General features: G+C 43.3%; 1 protein-coding gene across 3 annotated transcripts in view; it reads right to left on the reverse strand.

The window, feature by feature from the left end:
• Window positions 1-18,171, reverse strand: part of LRRK2 (leucine rich repeat kinase 2) — a 137,288-nt gene extending 119,117 nt beyond the window's left edge. For 2 of the 3 annotated variants that reach the window (XM_044280210.1, XM_044280208.1), the window contains exons 1-6: window positions 17,984-18,171; window positions 15,822-16,039; window positions 15,646-15,731; window positions 9,655-9,764; window positions 6,227-6,315; window positions 1,797-1,931 (exon numbers count right to left, since the gene is read on the reverse strand). In XM_044280210.1, coding sequence (XP_044136145.1) covers window positions 1,797-1,931; window positions 6,227-6,315; window positions 9,655-9,764; window positions 15,646-15,731; window positions 15,822-15,957 — 556 coding nt within the window. In that variant the 5' untranslated portion in view covers window positions 15,958-16,039; window positions 17,984-18,171. The remainder of the gene's footprint in view (window positions 1-1,796; window positions 1,932-6,226; window positions 6,316-9,654; window positions 9,765-15,645; window positions 15,732-15,821; window positions 16,040-17,983) is intronic. The other variant, XM_044280209.1, reaches the window with a different exon arrangement.
• Window positions 18,172-18,612: the final 441 nt, after the last annotated feature.

An 18,612-nucleotide genomic window follows, 5' to 3' on the forward strand; every position in this document is an offset into this window, starting at 1 on the left:
CCTTCTGCCCAGTCTGAGGTCCAGAGCACCCTGGATCAGGTTTTCATTAAGAATACCTCTGTACTTTGCTCTGATCAGCTTTCCCTCTACCCTGACAAGTCTTCATGTCCCAACTGCTGAAAAACATCCCCCTCCCCAGAATGATGCTGCCACCATCCTGCTACACTGCTGGGATAGTAGTGGGCAGGTGATGAACAGTGCCTGGTTGCTCCAGACATGAGGCCAAGAATTGAGAAAAAAAAGTTACATTTTGGTTTCATCAGACCAGAGAATCTTTTTTCTCAGTATGAGAGTCCTTTAAGGTGCTTTTAAGGAAACTCCAGGCTGGCTTTGATGTGTCTGAGAGGCCTCTTCCTGGCAAAGCCCAGACTAGTGAAGTGCTGCAGTTATGGTTGACTTTCTGGATGTTTCTCCCACCTGCACACAAGATTTCTGGAGCTCAGCCAGAGGGACCATTGGTTTCCCAGTCATCTCTTTTACCAAGTCCTTTCTCTCCCAATTACTTAGCTCAAGGAAGAGTGGTTGTTCCTCACTTCTTCTATTTATGAATTATGGAGGCCACTATGCTCTTGGGAACTTTCAGTACAGCAGCAATTTTTGTACCGTTCTCCAGATCTGTGCCCACAAAATCCTGTCTCTGAGCACTACAGGATTATACAGAGCTTATACAGACAGATGTGTGTCTTGTCTAGTTAACTGAATTTACCACAGGTGGACCCCAATCAAGGTTTAGAAAGTAAAAGTTGTCCCGCTAAAAAAATGCCCTCTTACGGCTATGTGAATGGAAAAATTAAAAAAATTATGGCTCTGGGAAAACAGAGTGAAAAACAAAAACACAAAAATACTCAGAAAAGGGTTCATAAATTAGCAAACATTTCTGTTTTCACTCTTATTGTAAGGTACTGAGTGCAGATTGATGGGCAAAAACTTTTGTTTTTAACTTTTTTTAGCTTATTTTTTGCAAGATGTATTTAGCTGTATAGCAGCATTCAATACACCATATCTTGGAAAACTGGGAAAAATTGAAATTGGGAAAAAAAATAAAAAATTCCACCAGGTTTTGATTTTACGTTATTCAGTGTGTGCTAAAAATGACACAATGACCTTGCAAATCAGTATAATTATGGCAATACCAAATTTATACGATTACTTTTCTTTGCATTGTCGTATTCTGACATCCATAACATTATTTACATATCAGTCTACAGAGCTGTTTGAGTGCTTATTTCTGTGGGGTGAGCTGTCGTTTTTATTGGTACCATTTTTAGGTATTTAATATTTTTTGTGAGGACCTGATACAGGGGTCTGACGTGAGGACCTGATACAGGGGTCTGACGTGAGGACCTGATACAGGGGTCTGACGTGAGGACCTGATACAGGGGTCTGACGTGAGGACCTGATACAGGGGTCTGACGTGAGGACCTGATACAGGGGTCTGACGTGAGGACCTGATACAGGGGTCTGAGGATCTGATATGAAGTCTGATGAGAAATATTTTTTCCCTATTTTCCTTCTCTAAAACCTGGGTTGCGTCTTATCATCAGGTGCATCTTATAAAGCGATAAGTACTGTAAATTGCAAAGTGTTTTTTTACAACACCTATAGAGAGCAATTCTTATCAACAGGAAAATTTCTTTTGAAAATGAATATAAACAGGTCCAGAACATTGCATTGATCATAATTAAGCATTTTAGGGCACTCGCGAAGTCCTTATTTTCCTTTATGTGTTTTGCTTAGAAGCTTTTTATACAACCCTAGAAAGAAATGAGATCACTTAAAGTTCTCTAGAACTATACCTTTCATTAAAAGCAAATACAATGCTTGGCAGCTATATATCTGAATATCTTCTTTATCTGAAAACAGCTTCATGGCTTCAAAAATCAACAGAAAAACATCCGCTTCATGATCCAAAACCAGAAAATGTATTACATCTGCAGAAGAAAAAAAAAAAAAAACTTTTCATATAAGTGCTGGATGAATTGTATTAAGGCCCTAGTGATCATTTTCATACAGTTACATATTAAAGGGGTTACCTATCAGGGACATTGATGGCATATCTCTAGGATATGCCATCAGTATCAATTGGAGAAGGTCCCAGAAGTGCAACCCGCTCCCATCTTCATAAAGGGGCCCCGAAATGAACAGAGAGCAGCCGTGCATGAGCAGCCATCTTCTGGGAGGGGGGGCAGCTGATGGCACTGGGCGGGGGGCACGACAGTAGCAAAAATCCATTTAAGATGGATTTTTCTGCGACTGTCGCAGTATGTCGCAGTGCGTCACCATAGACTATCATTATAAAAATTGTCACGTGACATCAATGTCCCGCTACACATGATGCAGTGTAGTTGCGACTTATTGTCGTGCAATACGTTGTCGTGTAGCCCTAGCCTTAGGGTGAATAGTATTTTTACATGCTCCTTGTTAAACTGCTGCCATGGTAACCGATTAGAGCCATGTGATTTCACTATGCGGACTCCGATCGGAAGGCAGAGGAAGCCGCATCCCTCTGCCTTACCTTACAGATGCTGCTATTGGTATTAATTGCGGCATCTGAGGGATTAAGTGACGTGGTTTAGCAGGTTCGCCATTCCCCATCGTTGCAGCTATTTTTCTGCTGTATGACAGCAGACACACATGCAAACAATAAAACTAGGGATTAGGGATTATTCTAGATAAAGAGATGAGATGAGTCCGGGACAGGACTCATCTGAGGTTAATTTGCATATGTATCAAATCGTTGTTGTTGTTTTTTACACAATAAAAGCACACAGAGCTATGGGGACTGGATATTGCAGATGTGCTAGTGGCCATCTAGCAACCCATGTCCTCAGCTCTATACACAAAATCCCGGTGACAGGTTCCCTCTAAAGTGGTACTATACGCCACATTGACACCGGTAGATGGTCCCGACACACGTTTGATCAAAAATGTGCACAAAGTTGGTAAACTGGGGAAGTTGGTAAATAGTCACGCTCACAATAATATTTTCACCTTGTTGGAATCTGGTCTATTGAAGAGTTATGAGCAAGGCTATAGAGAGACTATAAAACTACTCCTTAAGGTGTGGGCTACAACTAGGACATGGTTGAAGGTTAAGGGTTCACTTACATTTACGCCTCTTTGGCATAATTTGTATTTACAAAGGCTGGATGAAATTGCAGCTGACAAATTTTGGCAGAAGAATAAAATTTTATATATTTCACAGGTAGTTAAAGATAGAGAAATTAAACCCTTTATAGAAATGACACATAATATAAGAAATCTTTCATGGTTTAGGTATTTTCAATTGCGATCTGTGTTATCTAGTTTGGATGATAAGCGGATGTTGGATATAGATAATTTATCCTTTTTGAATGATTGGGTAGGGGGCACACTTTCTAGAATAAAAATTTCAAATATATATAAGTTATTACTTAAGGTACGGTTTAGTGATATACACTCACCAGGACAAAAATCGTGGGAGGTGGATTGTCCGAATTTACAAATAGAAGGGTGGGAGAATATTTTTGGGAATTTATCTTTATTATCCCAGAACTTTAACCATGTTCTAATACAATTCTATATTTGCCACAGATTATATATACTCCCCTATGGATGAATAAATGCGGGTTAAGAGACACGTCCAACTGTCCCAAATGTGACACTGTAGGAGCGGACTTTCTCCATATGATATGGACCTGTCCAGAACTTATAAACTACTGGAATGGTATCAATAATTGTATTATGTGTAAACTAAAAATTCGAATTCCTTTTGAACCACAAGTATTTGTTCTTAATGATCTTTCCAAACTAAAAAATCATAAGTATCAAAAGATCTTCCTGAGTAGAATATTGATGTTGGCTAGAGTTTTGATCAGTCGGACCTGGTTTGCCCGATCCACTCCAGACATAAATACATGGACAAATTTAATTGATAAGGTAAAGAACTACGAGAAAATTATATATAGACGGAGGGAAATTGAACACCAGTGGAGTAGGATATGGAGTGGTTGGAGGTCCGATTAGCTGAGGTCAAGTTGTTTTATATATAGGGGTCCTACTTTGACGCACCACAAATCGGGGGGGAGGGAGGGGAGGGTTTTCTAAATGTTAAAAAAAAAAAAAAAAAGAAACTGAAGACACAAAAAAAAGATTTATTTTCAAAAATGTATTTATTGTATAAACCTGAAATAATAAAAAATATATATTAGGAAAAAAAAAAAAAAAAAAAAATGTGCACAAAGAGCTTCCATTTGTAGAGTAGATTTAGTACCACTTTAATCCAGAATAATCCCTAGTTCTATTGTTTGCATGTGCAATGGTGTGCTGGCATATGTTTTTGTTTGCTGCCTGCATGCTAGCGTTATGGATGTGCACCTGTGACTTTGGATGTGCTAGTCTAAAATATCTTGTAGTTTCTGCTATAGGATACACCCGGCACCCGCTGCGTATGGTTGGGCTCACTGTAGCAGCCCGCTCCATACATTCTGTCAGCCACGGTGACATGTGAGTATATCTGATTTAAAGCGATTTGCAACAAATTAATTCATAACTAATCAAATTTCTTGGCAAACTTCGCCAAAATCAAATTTTTCTAAACTTCGCTCGTCTCTAATTGCCATATCCCAAGACCCATAACTTTTTATTTCTCCTGAGCTATGTGAGGGCTTGAGTGTTGCAGGAAGACTTGTAATTTTTAGTGGTATCATTTTGGGGTACATGCAATATTTTGATTACTATTTCTACCCTTTTTTTGTGGCAGATAAGCAAAAAAAACAACAACTATCTACGGTCAGTTTTTTTTTTATGATGTTAAATCAAGTGATTTTTGTATAGTTCAGATCATTACAGATGCAAAGTTATTATTGACTTCCCCACTGAACCCTAACAATCCAAGTATGTGGAGCGGTTATTATATTTTAAATTTTTTCCACTGAAAAACACTTTTAATGGAAAAAGGTGTGCATGTGTGTTTTTTAACTTGAAGATTTTTTTTTTTTTTCAAAAAAATTCTGATTTCTTACACAATACACTGTGCTACTTATGTAGTCTAGTGTATTATGCTGTCTTTAGGAAACTGACAGGCAATCTATTAGGTGGTTCCCCTCTTTAATAGGCACACACAGATGGCAGACCTCATATATCATCTGAGGCAGTGCATATAGGTGACAAGGAGCCCAGTCCCTCGTAGCCACTGTCAATACTGACTGCGACATCTTAGGGTACTTTCACACTTGCATCAAAGTTTTCCGGTATCGAGTTCTGTCCTAGAGGCTCAATACCGGAAAAGAGCTGATCAGTTTTATCCTAATGCATTCTGAATGGAGAGCAATCCGTTCAGGATGTCTTCAGTTCAGTCCTTTACGGTATTTGGACGGAGAAAAAAAAAAACCGCAGCATGCTACATTTTTCTCTTCGGCCAAAAATCCTGAACACTTGCCGGAATGTTTTTTCATTGGAATGTATTCAAATTGCCGCATTGCCGGACCCGGTCTTCTGGTCTGCGCATGCGCAGACCTTTAAAAATGTTAAAAATAAATAAATACCAAATTCGTTTTTCCGGATGACACCGGAGAGACGGATCCGGTATTGCAATGCATTTGTGAGAAATATTCGCATCCGGATTCGTCTACAAATAGTTTCCGTTTGCATACAGATTGCCGGATCGACTTAACTGCCTGCCGGAATCCAGCAACGCAAGTGTAAAAGTACCCTAAGGGGGTAAACAGCTGGGATCAGTGGTTCTGACATCTGGGCTGTCAGAGTGGGAACTGTTAGAAGAGTCTCCCCTTCATACACTAGTCAACCATAAAAAAGCAGCAGCCTTGCCTAAGGCCCTTTAGTGCCCGTCATAAAAAGGAGTATTGGTGGTTAGTAAGGGGTTAATTGGACACCTTAGTACATTTAGTTCATCAAATTCTTTCCATTAATAATACTCATACATTTATAAGTAGATTTTCCTGATACGTAAATGATAATAACAGCATAAGACTCACAAGGAAAATACAAACTATAAGGCAGCATAAACACACATCAGAAGGAAACACTGTCCCTTCTGTGGAATAATTGGACAAGGACAAATTAAATTGCCAGTTCCACTTCTAAATTATTGGGCCTGAAAATACTGCCATCATGCTGTTCAATCACCCGGTAAGAGGGGCAAATAAACAAGCTCTTCCTTACAAAGGCGGGTTGTTCAGAAATGTCAAGTATTATCCTTTAGAACAAACACGTATATCACATGTACCTGACTCAAGGATGCTGGTTAAAGCTTTCAATCCAACCATCAAGACATTACGATTTGTCAGATACATAGACAGGATTTTCAGAATTTGTCTGAAAAGTCAATGAAAAAAAATATTTTAGGTCCACAGGAAAATTTTGTATGAGAGGCAAATGTCATTTATGCAGTGACGGAAATAGTGAAATATCAATATTCGCTGCAGCTTAGAACTGAAGAAGACTTAGAAGACTGCTTTACCAAAACGTACTATTCAGTGTAAAACAGGCGCTTTAGGCTACATGCACACGACCATATGTATTTTGTGGTCCGCAACAAATACGGATGGCATCCGTGTTACATCCGTTTTTTGTTTTTTTTTGCAGATCCATTGTAACAATGCATTTGCTTGTCCGCAAAACAGACAAGAATAGGACATGCACTATATTTTTTGCGGGGCTACGGAATGGACGTACGGATGCGGGCAGCACACGGTGTGCTGTCCGCATTTTTTGCGAACCCATTGAAATGAATGGGTCTTCATCCTATGCGCAAAACAAAACGGACACGGAAACAAAATATGTTCGTGTGCATGAGGCCTCACACAGATTATTGTGCATTCAAAACGCTACCAAACAGCTTCCCACTGATTTCAATGGGAAATGCACACCCTAGTACACATGCTTATGTATTTTTATGTAGCTGTTTGAAAAAAGGAATGGCATTACACTTCTTTGAACCATTTTTTGAGGATGTTCTCCCTACCGAAGTCAATGGGAGAGGTGTAAAGTAAATTGATGAATTGGAGGTCTGTCTTTAGCACTCACAACACCAAAAACTAGGAACCAGGAACTAATTACATCACTGATCTGCCACCGATTTTCTACTACACATTTTGCTGTCTGAACATAGCCTAAGGCCAATTTTACATGCGCGTTCAATGCCGGAAATAAACTCTGTGTGAGAGCAGTATTTCCTGGACTGAACGCTGCTCCTGTGACATGAACGCTGCTCCTGTGACATGAACACACAGCCATGGGCGTAGGAAGCGGGGGGGACGGATCCCCCCCAGGAAATAATGCGGGGGGGGGAACAGGTTTGGTCAAATCCCCCCCAGCGGCAGTGTGTGCGGCGGGGCAGGCACTGAGATGAGCGCTTCCATTGTGAAAGCGAAGCACTCATCTCAATAGTGATCTGAGGACGGCAATACAAACAGGACAGCGATACAAACAGAAGGCTGCGGAGGAGCAGGGCAGGGAGGCGTGTCCCTTTCCTGTTCCTCTGATAGGCTGCCAACACTACTAGGCTGGCAGCCTATCAGAGGCCGGCGTAAGCGGTGCAATGACGTAATTGCGCCGCCTGAGCCGTACAGTGCTGGAGTCGGGACACATTGGGGGTCTGACCTGAGGTGTAATGAAAAATATTTTTTTCTTATTGTGCCCACTTCCAGCCCGGAGCCCAGAGCTGCCCAGAGCACTGATCTGGAACAGCTTGGAGAAAAAGGCCTCAGTTTCCCACACTCCTTCTGCCCGTCCAAGCCAGCCAGCACCCCTGAGGCCAAGCCAGCCAGCACCCCTGAGGCCAAGCCAGCCAGCACCCTGAGGCCAAGCCAGCCAGCACCCCTGAGGCCAAGCCAGCCAGCACCCCTGAGGCCAAGCCAGCCAGCACCCCTGAGGCCAAGCCTGTCAGCACCCCTGAGGCCAAGCCTGTCAGCACCCCTGAGGCCAAGCCTGTCAGCACCCCTGAGGCCAAGCCTGTCAGCACCCCTGAGGCCAAGCCTGTCAGCACCCCTGAGGCCAAGCCTGTCAGCACCCCTGAGGCCAAGCCTGTCAGCACCCCTGAGGCTTCAGAACTGTAAGTAAATTATATATAAGGGGAGATTATTGTTTTGGCGGGGGAAGGGGGGAGGCGGGCTCCAGAGAAAGTACCCGGAATAACTGAAATATATGCCAAACTGGTTAATTTCTGTGACCTGATAAACAAAGAACTGTTCCTTTTGCATATATTTTTTTTGCTGTGAGATTTTTCACACACACACACACACACACACACACACTTAAAATTTAACGATATAAACAACTCGCAGTTTACTGAATAAGAATATACCTGGCGAGCAAAAATGCTGTCCCCCCCCCAGATTTTTGGGGGTTCCTACACCCATGCACAAAGCATTACAATAACTGATAATGCTCTGTGTTCCAGCTCTACCACAGCTGTACTAAATTGTACTGATGGCATTGTGCGAGTACAGTACGGCCGAGGTCGGGCAGGAACAAACAGCATTATAAGGGCTCATGCACATGGCCGTAGTGAGGCCATTTCGGTCGAGGTCGGCAGGAACAAACAGCATTATAGGTCATTATAAGGGCTCATGCACATGGCCGTAGTTTGCGGACAAGGACAGAACATTTCTACTTTTCAAAATGAATGGTGGTATACACTTGGCTGGCATCCATATTTTGGGGGATCTGCGATTTGCGGATCGCAAAACACTTGTGGCCATGTGCATGAGCCTTAAAGGGGTTTTGTCACTTTAGCAAATAGTATTTAATACAAGTCACTTAGTAATGTATTGTTATTATCCATATTGCCTCCTTTGCTGTCTGGATTCATTTTTCCATTACATTATACACTGCTCATTTCCATGGTTACAACCACCCTGCAATCCAGCCGCAATGGACGTGCTTGCATACTATAAAAAAAACGCACCAGCTTATGTGCGCTCCCACTGTCCCTGTCACCAGGCCGATATTTTTTCCTATCGTGTGCAAGCACGCCGGCCACTGATGGATTGCAGGGTGGTCGCAAGCATGGAAACGAGCAGTGTATAATGTGATGGAAAAATGAATCCAGCCAGCAAAGGAAGCAATATGGACAAATCACAATACATTAGTAAGTGCCTTGTATTAACTTTCTCTACATGATAAAGACCACTTGCTGAAGTGAGACAACCCCTTTTAAATAATTTATTCAATTGGCCTTTAATAAAAATATTCAGCAGCTTCGTCATAAAGTGTTATGGCTTCTGCCAAGCTCTGAGAATCGTACTTGCACTCTCACCCTGTGCCGGTCATCTAATAAACCTTATCTCTAAATTACTAATAGCTCAGAACACTTATTTACACCATATTCTCATCAGTAAGATAAGAACTGAGCTATAATGAGTGTTTATAATGTCAGAGAACAGAGATAAGGAGCCGTCAGCTGAGCTGCCTGAAGGAACTCCGTGAAAAAACAGAGCATGAGAGGGGCTCCTTATTTTTAGTAAAGACCAATTGAATTTTTTTTTTTTAGCTGAACATGAGTACAATGCAAAAATAAAAGATTGCCCCCAAAGGTGTACATAGAATATGTTTAATAAGAGCAAAAGCGCTCTGCTCATGGATGAACACACAGCACAGCATGTGCTGCTTCCACATTACTGTACTGCAAGTGCAATACTAGCGCATACTTACTGATGAACGCCAAGAACTTCCCATTCATGGCCAATATCTACTGGAGTATGTAAACTATGAAGTATATTTGGATATACCATTATCAATCGGCATAGTAAAGACCAGCCCACCTGAAACACAGAAAAAGATGATATGAAAAACTTACAGAACATTTTACAAATATTATAAATTCATAAACAAAAATAGTTTTTACCTAAACGATAAATGTTTGACCCCCACTGGATCACTAACACAGGGGGGACGAGTACTTGCCCGATCCCCACCCTGAGGAGACATTTGTATGGCATGATGAGCATTTGCTTCATACAAACTTAATAGGAGTTAAAGGGATCCTGTCACTGAGGACATGGGTTTCTAGATCGCCGCTAGCACATCCGCAATACCCAGTCCCCATAGCTCTGTGTGCTTTTATTGTGTAAAAAAAAAAAAAAAAAAACGATTTGATACATATGCAAATTAACCTGAGATGTGCCCTGTCCCTGAGATAAGGAACAGGACTCATCTCAGGTTAATTTGCATATGTATCAAATAAAAGCACACAGAGCTATAGGGACTGGATATTGCGGATGTGCTAGCGGCTATCTAGCAACCCATTTCCTCAGCTCTATACACAAAATCCCGGTGACAGGTTCCCAAGTGTAAAAGATCAAAGTGATAGCTGGTTTTATCACTACTTAAAATCTCAGGAAAAAAAAAATATAAAAAGGCTAATTGTTTAGGGCAAATACACAGTGCAATAATCACTGTTCAGACCCACTCATTACCTGTTCATTAGTTGCATATGAATTGGATAATCATTTCATCTGTATGGAGATGAACGATTATTACCAGGGGCGGATTGGGAACTTAAAGTGGTCCTGGAAAAAAACTAAACAAGAGGACCCTGACGTTGTCGGTGGGTCCACATTGACAGAAGGCCGGCCAACACAAGTAGATGGGAGAATACAAGTGGGTAGGGTCAATAATAGTATAGTGCAGCACAGAATACCATCCCCCAGAACCAAATATCACAGTGCAGCACTGAATACCTCCCCAGGATCTGTAATTCCGTGGTTCTGTCTTCCTCCTCCACTTGTCTCTAATATGGATATGGAGAAGGGGGCTTAGGAGGTGAGGTGTGGGCCACACACCAAGCCAGCCCTACCTTCAGCGTGCTGCCTGGACTTCCTCTAATAATGTTCCCCCAGTAGTATGTGCCCGAGTGAGGAGAGCTTGGGTGGCCCTACGGGCTTTGGCCCACTAGGGAAATTCGGTGTAGGGTCCATGACCAGTCTGCCTCTGATTATTACCGTGGTTGTTCATCCCCATACAGTTTCATTGTTTGTTGGCGGCACATCACGGGGTAATGTTCTGCCGACACACAAGGATTATTTTGCTGTAGAAACGATCAGATTGCATCAGTGGCATGTAGGGGAAATGAATGGATTGAGCATTCATCTGAACGTCATTCCTGCATGGACCCTAACTGAACAGGACATGTTTGTAGCTGTAAAGCTAATATTAGACTTTACTTTGGTAAGCATGAAAGGTAACGTATTGCTCAATGTTAATAGGTTTACTTTTGTAGGCAGGTTGCTCAATTGACCAATTAATCCAAATACTTGCAAATCAAGGTGCGTTTTAAAGCAAACAGTAATATTTCACTATACATACCAGACAGTAGGAGATAAGAGCCATTACGTGAAGGAGATATGAGTTCTTAACGGATTGAAGAAAAGAATGTCCACATTGTTTTTATATTGCATTACAGTCTGTTCTTTCTTTTGTATGCTCTAGCTGCACATAAATGTAACACGATTCATGGAAATAAGAATATAAGGGTCATTTGCTATCCAGAAATACACCTATTTTAGGTGTATTTTTGGCACAGATTGTGGCGCAAAGGTTATTTGCGCCACAATGTGCAACTTTTTCCTGCTCACGCCATGTCTAAAAAAGTGGGTGTGGCATGGACAGGGAAGGGGACGTGCTGGCGGGCCGTCTCATTCTTCATTTTCTACGCCTGTTTTAGGCATAGAAAGTGGTCTAAAAGGTAAGACAGCTCGGAAGTGGGCTTACATTTAAACCGGGAGTGGATACGCCGAAGTATGTAGAGGCCACTGCCAGCTACAGGGGTTATTATAACGCCGGTCTTAATAAATGACCCCCATAGGGTCCTTCCACAATGCATTGTCTTTGTCTCCAACCATAAATTGAGCTAAGGCTAATGAGTTTCTGTTGCACCAAAGTAGTAGAAGAATGACGTTACACGGAGTGTGCAACTGCATGGAAGCTTCAGTTGCATAGTTATACAGTCATGCAACCAAAGTCGCCACATCGCCCTAGCCTTAGGCCCCTTTCACACGGGCGAGTTTTCCGTGCGGGTGCGATGCGTGCGGTGAACGCATTGCACCCGCACTGAATCCTGACCCATTCATTTCTATGAGACTGTGCACACGAGCGGTGATTTTCACGCATCACTTGTGCGTTGCGTGAAAATCGCAGCATGCTCCTCTTTGTGCGTTTTTCACGTAACGCAGGCCCTATAGAAATGAATGGGGTTGCGTGAAAATCGCATGCATCCGCAAGCAAGTGCGGATGCGGTGCGATTTTCACGCATGGGTTCTAGGTGACAGTCTATTCACTGTATTATTTTCCCTTATAACATGGTTATAAGGGAAAATAATAGCATTCTGAATACAGAATGCTTTGTATAATAGTGCTGGAGGGGTTAAAAATAATAAAAAAGTTAACTCACCTTCTCCTCTTGTTAGCGCAGATGCCGGTCTGTTCTTTATCTGTGGGCTAAAGGACCTTTGATGACGTCAGATCACATGCTCCATCACCATGGTGATGGACCATGTGATTGGAGCATGTGATCTGACGTCACCTCAGGTCATTCAGTCCACAGCTAAAGAACAGAGTGGCATCTGCGCGAACAAGAGGAGAAGGTGAGTTAACTTTTTTATTATTTTTAACCCTTCCAGCACTATTATACAAAGCATTCTGTAGTCAGAATGCTATTATTTTCCCTTATAACCATGTTATAAGGGAAAATAATACAATCTTCAGAACATCAATCCCAAGCCCGAACTTCTGTGAAGAAGTTCGGGTCTGGGTACCAAACATGCGCGATTTTTCTCACGCAAGTGCAAAACGCATGACAATGTTTTGCACTCGCGCAGAAAAATCGCGCATTTTCCCGCAACGCACCCGCCTCTTATCCGGGCAAAAAACATGACGCCCGTGTGAAAGAGGCCTTAAAGGGAAACAGTCATGCTGAGTATGGGGTCTGAGCTGCAGGCGGCATGGTACAGAGCATTACTAGAGTTTTGTGGGAAAAGAATCCGTAAAACTGTCATTTATAGGGTTGTCACAATACCAACATTTTGATTCGATTTCGATACCATAAAAAAGTATTGTGATACTCAATACCATTCGATACCACACGAAAAAAATAAAAAACAAAAAAGCAGCATAAATTCCACATTTTATGGAACGTCCGGCCCATAATAAAACAGTCCTATCCTATTTTTGGGGGGAACAAGGTGTAAAAAAAAAAAAAAAAAAAAAAAAAGGGCCAAATTGCGCGTTTTTTTATTTATTTATGTTACGGCATTCACCGCATCGGAAATATTTTTTTATATTTTAATAGTTTGAACTTTTCGGACGTGGCAATATGTTTTTTTTTTATTGCTCATATATTTTATACGTAAAATTGGGAAAGAGGTGATTTAAACTTAATATATTTTTTTTTTTTTTACCTTTAATTTATTATTAGCCCCCTTAGGGGCTAGAACCTGGGATCTTTTAATCCCTTGTCCTAGTCACCCTAATAGAGCTCTATTAGGGTGAATAGGACTTTACACTCTCCCTGCTGTCCTGGGCTTTGTCTCTCCCTCCCCACTGTGCTGCTGAGGAGAACATGGCGTGCGCTGAGAGCAGTGCGCGCCATGTTCTCTGACACTAGGCTGTGCAGTAACGCAACTTAGTATCAGTAAATTGCAAATCCCGGTATCGAATCGATCCGGGTACAAAAGTATCGATTGAATTATCGATAACCGATTCAACCCTAGTTATTTATTCATTAAAATGTCTGCTCTTTCTGAGCTTTGAAGTCGAGGAGGCGGTCCTCATCAGTGATTGACAGCTCTCTCTGTATACACAGTCATAGGGGGAAGCTGTCAGTCACTGTTAGGACCTCCGCCTAGATCTCAAAGGCCAGAATGAGCAGCAAATTAAATGTATAAATTTACTGAATCTTTTCCCATAAGACTATACATCAATCGGCTCAGCTGCTCCTGCTCTATAACCTGCTGCCTGCACAGTATTTAATACCATGGAAATGTGGAAGAAAAAGTGTGCCACTACCACACCGTAAACCTGGCAGTGCAAACCTACATATACCTTTATTTCCGTAACCAAAGTTCCAGTGTTATTAAAGAGAAGGTCTGGCAGCATAATTGGTAGATTCTCCCAATAACTGAATTTTGGAAGATAATGAGCATTACTTATTTTATTCAACATTATCCTATCACCCTGACTCTTTACTAGCCACCTCTCATTTGATCCTATTCTGTTTCATACTGCAATCAAAATGGTATAAATATAAGAGTTTTTGGGTCTCAAGAGATCAGTCATTCCCACTCTCCTCCTACTGCTCCGTCTGCCATAGGAGACCACATATGTGAGCGCTCATTTCACTTTCAGCTGTATATACCGTACATACTATAACAAGACCACATGAGGGAAATACAAGAAAAAGTTTCTCAAAGATTCTCTTTATTCTTGGGAAACACTTTCTCGGTGTAAGTGTACCGCAAATACATGTAGATGAAATAAGCCACAAGAATAACGTCTTAGGTAATCTGGGACTTCCTTCTGACGGATCTTTGATCATTTTTTAAGTAAACAAGGTTTGCTTCCTCTTTAGAGGCACATACAGCAGGCTTTCAAACTACCAGGTATTGTAAGAAGCTTCAAGCATAGAAGTAGGTAAAAACCGCTGCGCTCCAGAAATCCGGCTTCAAAAAAAGGGCATTTTGAATTTTTGCGCAAACATTTTATGACTTTCTGCATTTTTACACCACTTACTCTAGTTTTGAAAAGTGGGCGTGACTCCAGATTTATCACTGTGGGGTGATTTATTAAGATCAGCGTTTTCTATACCGATCTTGAGTTTCCCTGCAGTGATGGTCAGTTCGCAGTGTTCGCCAGCGAACACATGCGGGCTGCCATCTTTAGTAAGGTAGACTCACCTGTCCGGCGATGCACAGGTAAGCCCTTACCTGTGCCTGTCTGAAATCAAATGCGGTCACCGGGAGCAGGCAGTTTTGAGAACAGCCCGATGAAGGCCCCCGGTGGCTGTTCTCAGAACTCCCTGCTCCCGGTGACCGCATTTGATTTCAGACAGACTCTCGGCACAGGTAAGGGCTTACCTGTGCATCGCCGGACGGGTGAGTCTACCTTACTAAAGATGGCAGCCCGCATGTGTTCGCTGGCAAACACTGCGAACTGACCATCACTGATCCCCTGTGCCTCTGAAGGATGCACCCAATCTATGGAGCGGCGCAGTCAGTCACCCAAACTGAAATCTACTCTAGCTTGGAGCTGCTGTAGATTTCTGTCTTCATTTATACCAGAAACTGTTGTAAATGAAGAAAATTTGCAGGGCCCCTGGCACCACCTCCTCCAGCCCTTGCAGTGCTCCCTTTTGAGAAAGTGGCGAGGGCGTCATACGAATGCCGCTTGCAATTTTTTTTGAAGAAATTGCATTTTTTTAAGTTGCAAACACAGGGTCTTCAACTTTTTCTTCGCCACAAAACCCTTGTGACAAAGAAGTTACATTTATAGATGTACCAAAATTAACAAAGAACATGCGACATTGGATACATTTGTGGTAGAGTTCTGCAACTCAAGCAAACTGACTTGGATAAATTCCACCCATTGTCATGATGTTCACCCAAAAGCAAACAATACAAACCCCACCTCCCTGTATAAAGGTGACATTACCTCCTGGATGACAGCCACTCGCATGTAGGACTCCAGCACCAGTAAGAGGGGCAGATGCACATTCACGTGACTGAAGATTTCAGGAGCTGATATGAATGACAGTAAAAGACACACAGGTCAACTCTCATAGACATGAAATGAAAGGCAGCGCGGCAAAAGTCCGCGCGAAAACCTACCGTCATCACAAAAGGTGTGAGCGTGCAAATCTTCCAATATCTGAACCAGGTTGTCAATCTGCTTCCCTTTCTCCACATTTTGAAGGCGTACGACCAGCTTCTTGACGTTTTCTTCTAGTTCTATTGCGTTGCTCATGGTTTCTCTCTGTCAGGACGACGGTTCATTCTTTATTCCTTCATTTCTTCAAGGCGTAAGGAGATTCGCGTGCAAAATAACCCTGGAAAAAAAACGATAAAAATGATGCAAACGGACTCACAGAGGAGGCCTGTTTTGGTCACACCCATCACACTCATATGGTCACTAAAACACTTTAGACTAGCACATTCATATAGTCACAGGTGCATATCCATCAAGCAAACATGGCTGCACAACTTCACACATGCAAACAATAGAGCTGAGGGGATCATTCTACATTTGTACTACTGAGCACCAGAGGTGTTGTAATGCGACATGCTAGTAAATCCTACTTGGATGGATTTTTTGCGACTGTTGCGTCGCAGTCGTAGCCTGTCACATTGCGACCTCATTGGCAGACATTACATGAAATGTTGACGCACGCTGTGTAGCCCTAGCCTTATAGCAGCAAGAGAGGAGGGGAGTGGTGGTAGCAGAAATGGGAGTAGTAGTGAGACAAACCCGAACCCATTGAGGGAATCACGCTCCGTGTGTGAGCGCCATCCTCCGTTTTTGCCTCCGTTTGACCTACAGATTCACAGTGACATAAAGCTGTCAGTACGATTCTGTAGACCGAATCTGCACACAGTATTATAAATCATGATAATGCCGCGCGCTCCTGCAAGTCCAGAGCGGAGGATCGCACTCACACATGGAGCGCGATTCCCGCAATGGACTCGCTCGTGTGAAACAGCCCTTAACGTGACCGGACGGTGGTCACAGATTAGAGGCCATCAGTACACAATAATCAAGGCGCTGTACATGACCGGTGATATTGCAGCAATATGACAGGAGGCCATTGCTGGTACCCCTCAGTGTAGTTAGTCTACTTGAAAAGCCTGGCTTCCTGAGATGAGCCGGATGCGCAGCCCAAAGAGCTGTGGGAGCCTTCCCTGGGTGGTATCAGACCCGAACCAGGCAGTGCAGGGCCAGTGGAGGCTGAGGGATAGCTCCAGGATTGGGACTGGGAGCCTCTGTGTAACTGCCTAGATGCCACCGTCACTATTGACTACGGCATCAAAGGAGATAAGCAGCCAGCATCCAGTTATTTCCGATGCCAGCAGTTACAGCAGGAGCTTAGTGATCTGGAGTGCAGCCTGTGTGGGGTCTCCTCAGTCCCTGCAGCCCAACCCAGGATCATACAGATCTGCACCAGCCCTAGGTGAATGTTCATACAGGTCTCCACCAGCCCTAGGTGAATGTTCATACAGGTCTCCACCAGCCCTAGGTGAATGTTCATACAGATCTCCACCAGCCCTAGGTGAATGTTCATACAGATCTCCACCAGCCCTAGGTGAATGTTCATACAGATCTCCACCAGCCCTAGGTGAATGTTCATACAGATCTCCACCAGCCCTAGGTGAATGTTCATACAGATCTCCACCAGCCCTAGGTGAATGTTCATACAGATCTCCACCAGCCCTAGGTGAATGTTCATACAGATCTCCACCAGCCCTAGGTGAATGTTCATACAGATCTCCACCAGCTCTAGGTGAATGTTCATACAGTTCTCCACCAGCCCTAAGTGAATGTTCATACAGGGGTGCACCAGCCCTAGGTGGATAGTGATACATATCTCCACCAGCCTTGGGTGAATGTTCATACAGATCTCTCAGATACACACAAATATATCACTTCACTTTGATATGAAGACAAACTATAAGGACCTTGTATTTCCAGCATTTCCCTATGAGGTGTCACTTCCCACAGCCAGTTTCTCTCAGACATTTACACTCCTTAAACAAATTCCCCCTTCCTCATATCATATAGAACTTATACAACTAAAAATCTCAGAACCCCCTCTAATCTGGGCGCTTCCTCCAGCCGCACAGCTCCTCTGTGTCAGTGGGGAGAGGGAGAAGCCAAGGAAAGTGCAGAGAAGTGCCCCCGATCTCCAACCCCAGCCAGGACGCTGCACGGGTACTTTCTATTAGCTTTATGCAATATCTGAGCTGGGGATAAACCGCCGGGTGTGGAGAACACATACCTCTGGCAGTAGCTGCTTTCCTGTGAAAACTGTTGAAATTCAATATGCCCAGTCCTTATAACCCCTGACATTTAGTGTTAGGCGAAAGTCAGGAGGCCCCATACCAGGGGGGGGTAACGATCGCAGTCGCAAGGGAGTGCGACTGCCCGACCGGTAGATGCTAGAGTGGAGTTGTTGTTAGAACGAGGTCTGTGACGTCACTGGTCACATGGTCAAGTGTGGGAAGTGCTTATAAACCTAGACTGCAGGAGCTTGTGGAGGAGGAGGAGCGTGTGCCTGGATGTGCTGCAGAGCTAGAGTCCATAGGAACTCATACATGAGGAGGCAGGTGGTGTATTCTGGGGACATGAGGGTGTAGGTCTGTGAGGGTGGGCATGTCATGTATTCTGGGGACATGAGGGTGTAGGTCTGTGAGGGTGGGCATGTCATGTATTCTGGGGACATGAGGGTGTAGGTCTGTGAGGGGGGGCATGTCATGTATTCTGGGGCCATGAGGGTGTAGGTCTGTGAGGGGGGGCATGTCATGTCATGTATTCTGGGGCCATGAGGGTGTAGGTCTGTGAGGGGGGGGGACATGTCATGTATTCTGGGGACATGAGGGTGTAGGTCTATGAGGGGGGGGGGGCATG

Source organism: Bufo gargarizans, chromosome 2 (genome assembly GCF_014858855.1).
Source record: "Bufo gargarizans isolate SCDJY-AF-19 chromosome 2, ASM1485885v1, whole genome shotgun sequence".
In the NCBI taxonomy this organism is placed as follows: domain Eukaryota; kingdom Metazoa; phylum Chordata; class Amphibia; order Anura; family Bufonidae; genus Bufo; species Bufo gargarizans.